General features: G+C 51.6%; 1 protein-coding gene across 1 annotated transcript; it reads right to left on the reverse strand.

Moving 5' to 3' along the window:
• Positions 1-1,732: 1,732 nt before the first annotated feature.
• Positions 1,733-2,389, reverse strand: LOC105555824. Its single transcript, XM_012002864.1, has one exon. The coding sequence runs from the start codon at positions 2,387-2,389 to the stop codon at positions 1,733-1,735; it is 657 nt and encodes a 218-aa protein (XP_011858254.1).
• Between the last annotated feature and the right edge of the window lie 402 nt (positions 2,390-2,791).

Genomic DNA, 2,791 nt, shown 5'->3' on the forward strand with positions numbered 1-2,791 from the left:
TTCAAGAAATTAAAAATATAAATAGTAACATTATTTACAGAATAATAATTATTTAAGAAAAACTATATTTATAATGTACTTTTTGTAAGGAATAGACACGATGCAAATAATCCAGGTTAGATCATATATACAGCTATAATAACATAATTTAAAAAAAAAAGTAACAATTTAATATTATTTATTACTTATACTATAATGTATATGTTTACGTAGTGTGTTATACATATCATACTCGGTATTACACAAAATCACAGATAAAATGCTTGTATAAAAGTAATATCGTTGAATTTTTCACGGAAAGATTGATGGGAAGAAAGTTAACGTAATTCCTAAAATTATAAATAACAAAAACTAGATTTAGAAAATAATACGGACTATGTCGCACCGAGCAACGCCAGAGAGCACTTTAAGTCAATATTAAAAATCGCGAATAACGAAAATAAATATAATACAGTAAATCTGACCTTTGCTTCGTAAAACCAAACAGACAAATAAAAGGTAAATGTCCTTAAGTCATCAACGCCGACTGTAATAAGTATTGTGGCGATCCTGGGAAGTTATCTGGGTGTTAACTAGAGCGTTGAATGTTCCTTAAGCTCTATATCCGTGCTATCCTTTAATTAAGTTGGAGCTGTGAATAGTCGAATAATATTAATTCAATTGGTTATAAACATCGCATCAGCGTTCGCAACGTCCCAGTATGACTGAAGTCACACTTCGACGTCACAGCGACCGCCGCAACGATCTTCAAGGTAGAGAAGGTGATTGAGTACGTCACAACTCTAAGCCATGACGATATCAAATTATAATTGAGGATGGACATCACGGTTGTAAGCCGTGATGATCTCAAGGAGTGCAGTTTTCTGCGTGCGTCACGGCTGCGAACCGCGACGAGTCTCAGAGTATGCAATTGCTTGCTTGCGTGCGTTGCGAAAGCGAGATGCGACGAGTCTCAGATGTGCAGTTGCCTGCGTGCGTCGCAGTCGCTATCCGCAACGTTTCTCAAAGTTGAAAAGAGAGAGAGAAAGTACCTTCTGGAAATCCAGACGATCCATTTGTATGGCCAGCATCAATCTATCAGAGCTAACAGCAGGTTGGCTAACCTAACTTTTTTTTTTGACCCGGTGGAAATCCTCATGGACCATCACCCGTTCCCTCTGGAGAAGGGAACGGGTGGTGTGTGGGACTCGTCTCCCTGGCACTTGGGCAATTGACAAACCAAGGCCAGTGTGCAATAGAGACGCCTACCGCACTAAAACCACCGGGGGTGGACTTCTCTGCGCATGTCTGGGCCACCTAGGAATCGCCGAGCATTGTTCTTCTCGGTGGCCCTGCGCTGCGCGTGACTCGCGCTCTCCTATGGCCTACTTAAACTCGGCCCGGCCCTTACAAGGGCCTTCTACTACATCTGCGACGAGGGTGCCACCGGCCCCTCGCCGCTCCCCCTAGTTGCTTGTGGGGGAGGGCGGGTCGTGGGTCTCCAGCCCACGCCCGCTCACCAGGGGTCCCGTAGGACTTCCTGGTTTAAAGCTCCTTTTAGTCGCCTCTTACGACAGGCAGGAGATACCCCAGGCCTATTCTTACTGCGGGACCTGGACGCCAAAACTCCCCCTTTCCTTCTCGTGCATCCCTTGATGCTCCTTGTCCTTGCGGCAAACTGCCGCGGACTGCCTCCTCCTTCTCACTGGGGACACCCAGAAGGGGGGTCAGACACCCCTTGCCAGGATGTCCTCTACCACTTTCGCAAGTGCGCCGGTATGCCGCGGGGGACTCTCCTACGTTGTCCTCCTCGCTGGCTGTTGTTCCCTCCAGGCTGGGGGTCCGGAGGAACGACCTCTCCCCTCCTTTTCCTCTCCGCCTGCTCTTTCTGCTGCATTACCCGTTCGCAGTAGAGCGCAAAAGCCTCCCAGGCCTCCTCCCGCTCCGTGACGGCCTTTACCACCGCCGGCAGCGAGAGGTCTCCTCCTATTACGTTTATGAGGACACGGCGCTCCTCGTCCCACGCTGGGCAGCTGTCCAGCGTGTGTTGCGCCGTGTCCCTCTCCTCATCACAGTGGTGGCACCGTGGATCGGGTTCCCTCTGCATTCTCTGCAGGTACTCACCAAAGCATCCATGCCCGGTGAGCACCTGCGTTGTCCTGTAGGACGCCCGTGTCCATGAGCGTTCTACCCACTCGTCTAAGTGAAGGAGAATGGCTTGTATCGTCCTCTGGCCTGCTCGCCTCGGGTCGGCAAGCCATGTTCGCCACTCCTCCCTCACTTCCCCCTTGATGCGGAGGCTGAGGAGCCTCCTCCCCCTCTTGGGCACCGGGATCCCCCTTGCCCTTTGCTCCGCCACTTTCTCATATACACGAGCGTGTGCGCGAGCATTCATTCCGATGGGGGGCATCCCGGCCATCAACGTGGCTGCCGCGTGGGAAATGGTTCTATATCCTTGGCTTTTTTTTTACCCAGTGGAAATCCTCATGGACCGTCCCGCCCCGGACGGAGACGGGGGTGTGTGGGACTCGCCCTCCCTGTACCCCAGGCAATTGACCACCTGGGGCCAGCGTGCAATGGAGGGCGCCTACCGCACTAAAACCACCGGGGGTGGTCTTCTTAGCGCCATGTTGAACCAGCCGGGGACTGCGACGCATGTACTTCCAGGCTGGTTCGGCGCCGCGCACCTTGACTTGGCGCGCCCCTCTTGGCTCAGCAGAGCATTGCCCATGTATCTTGGGCACTCATCTGGCGCTTCTTACGCGCCGCGACGGGGGTGCCACCGGGTCCCCGCCGCGCCCCCTAGGTATTG

The sequence above is a fragment of the Vollenhovia emeryi genome, unplaced genomic scaffold (assembly GCF_000949405.1).
Source record: "Vollenhovia emeryi isolate VEMERY1.0 unplaced genomic scaffold, V.emery_V1.0 DF940683.1, whole genome shotgun sequence".
NCBI lineage: Eukaryota > Metazoa > Arthropoda > Insecta > Hymenoptera > Formicidae > Vollenhovia > Vollenhovia emeryi.

Excerpts from the sequence above, each read along its gene's own strand:
- LOC105555824 (XM_012002864.1), bottom strand. The coding sequence starts at position 2,389 with ATGCCCCCCATCGGAATGAATGCTCGCGCACACGCTCGTGTATATGAG.